Raw genomic sequence first — 2,415 nt, forward strand, 5'->3', positions numbered from 1 at the left:
TGTCTGCTGATAATATTTACTCTTACCTCGCATTATTTATTCAATAAATTGTCGATTAACATTATATATTTGACGTTGTGGAATAATTTAATAACTGCATAATCGTTGGCTTTCTTATTATACGCCGTAGAGGCATAAATCAAGGAGACTTTTGCGATATTAACTATGAAATGGAATTAAAAAGCCAAACGCTTAAATGCAACAAATAACGAGAAATTATAAATTGACATGCTAATATATTTGCGCTCAAAAATTTCATATAAAAGTACAGGGAAAATGTTTCCAATGATACGATCAAATTAACATAGTGAGCACTGGCGAACGATAAATTTTCATTAGACCAATACATCACTGCCAGACGCACTATAATTTCATTTTGTTAATGAAAACCGAGCGAATGAGTTGCTATTAAGTATCGAGCTATTGTAATTTTTATAACTACCAAATGAATTTATATACACTTTATGTAATATTAGACGGGCTTATTAATAATGGCCAATTTAACAATGATCTTTATTTAACTAATTGGGATGATAAAAGAATAGAAGTCGGAAATCATTTCGGATGTAAAAATTTGCGGCAAAGACCCTTACGGCGAAACATTTGCCAGGCATTAGTAGAAAATGTTTCATTTAATAATTCTATGCAAGCAAAGGTAACTAAATTCACATACTGAAATACTTGCGCAACCAAAGTGGAGAAAAAAGGCTGAAAGTGGCGGTTTGCGCTCATTTACACCGCTTAAGCGTTTATTCGTTGTGTAATTAAAAGCTGAACTGCGGCCACAAAGACTGTATAAGAAGTCGATGGAACGAGAGAAGGATATAAAGGCTGTGTGGATGGTGGGTGGATGGTGGGTGGATGGTGGGTGGATGGTGGGTGGATGGTGGGTGGATGGTGGGTGGATGGTGGGTGGATGGTGGGTGGATGGTGGGTGGATGGTGGGTGGATGGTGGGTGGATGGTGGGTGGATGGTGGGTGGATGGTGGGTGGATGGTGGGTGGATGGTGGGTGGATGGTGGGTGGATGGTGGGTGGATGGTGGGTGGATGGTGGGTGGATGGTGGGTGGATGGTGGGTGGATGGTGGGTGGATGGTGGGTGGATGGTGGGTGGATGGTGGGTGGATGGTGGGTGGATGGTGGGTGGATGGTGGGTGGATGGTGGGTGGATGGTGGGTGGATGGTGGGTGGATGGTGGGTGGATGGTGGGTGGATGGTGGGTGGATGGTGGGTGGATGGTGGGTGGATGGTGGGTGGATGGTGGGTGGATGGTGGGTGGATGGTGGGTGGATGGTGGGTGGATGGTGGGTGGATGGTGGGTGGATGGTGGGTGGATGGTGGGTGGATGGTGGGTGGATGGTGGGTGGATGGTGGGTGGATGGTGGGTGGATGGTGGGTGGATGGTGGGTGGATGGTGGGTGGATGGTGGGTGGATGGTGGGTGGATGGGTGGGGGGGGGGTTTGACGGGTTTGCTTACATTTCTTATTTTTAGCGAGGTTTTGTTTCTGAGACATACATTGAATTTGGGTTGGTAGAGGTTGGGTTGCATTGACGGAAACCGAGGTTATGCAACGGGAGGTATTCCGGCAATCGATATTGCGTGTATTCAGTGTCCGTGCTCGGGTTCGTCGCTAATGCGCCATAATTAACGAGATTTTCTCTATTTCTGTCTCGCCCTTATGCGATCGACTGCCAAAGAATCCAGCGACGCATTGTTTGTCATGAGCCCGCGAATTGGTGTGGGCAAGTTAAGGAGGGAGGGTCGTCGCGTTTTCTATTTGTCGACTTGGCTTGAGAATATTTTCCATAATCCAGGCCATCGATACGGTGGATAATAAGTGATTGCGAGATACACTCACTGCTTTCGACAATTCTGATGTCCAGCTTATGATGAATTAGCATACGTTGGGAAATATGATATTGTTGTGGGGCTACAGCTCAGCAACAACAGAGAAATCATCGATAAGCATTATTTACAATTTTTCAGCCCCGAGTCTCGTACGTATTTTACGCCTTATGAAATCATGATTGTGGATTTATTTTCTTAAACGTGAGAATATTACAATGTGTATAATCAATATTTCATCGCGCCGTTAACACATAGGTGAGCTAATCAAGGCCAATTATTAGACGGCTAAACATTTCCAAGCCTCAAAGACAATGAATGGCCACAACGTTGATTCCCAAGAATATTATAGAAAGTTATGATGTATTATATAAAGTTGAAATCATAAGTTAGAAACGCTATCTTAAGCAGGCTTTCTGCCTTATCACGCTATCTAATTGAAATAATTAATTTAGAGAAACTCGAGCAAAGCTTATCCGTGGCAACGCACAAGCCGTATTTTATTTTATGTTATTGTATTTTTTTTTTTTTTTTTTTTTTTTTTTAAATACATATTAACGATAGAGTT

The 2,415-nt window shown here is 43.1% G+C and overlaps 1 protein-coding gene across 1 annotated transcript; it reads right to left on the reverse strand.

Moving 5' to 3' along the window:
• Positions 1-764: 764 nt before the first annotated feature.
• LOC105361628 (proline-rich extensin-like protein EPR1) lies at positions 765-1,550 on the reverse strand. The gene has a single exon (XM_011498879.1). It carries the CDS (start codon positions 1,548-1,550, stop codon positions 765-767), a length of 786 nt encoding a protein of 261 aa, XP_011497181.1.
• Between the last annotated feature and the right edge of the window lie 865 nt (positions 1,551-2,415).

The sequence above is a fragment of the Ceratosolen solmsi genome, unplaced genomic scaffold, assembly GCF_000503995.2.
Source record: "Ceratosolen solmsi marchali unplaced genomic scaffold, CerSol_1.0 scaffold30, whole genome shotgun sequence".
In the NCBI taxonomy this organism is placed as follows: Eukaryota; Metazoa; Arthropoda; class Insecta; order Hymenoptera; family Agaonidae; genus Ceratosolen; species Ceratosolen solmsi.

Bases quoted from the DNA above. Each gene is read 5' to 3' on its own strand.
- LOC105361628 (XM_011498879.1), bottom strand. From the start codon at position 1,550: ATGCAACCCAACCTCTACCAACCCAAATTCAATGTATGTCTCAGAAAC.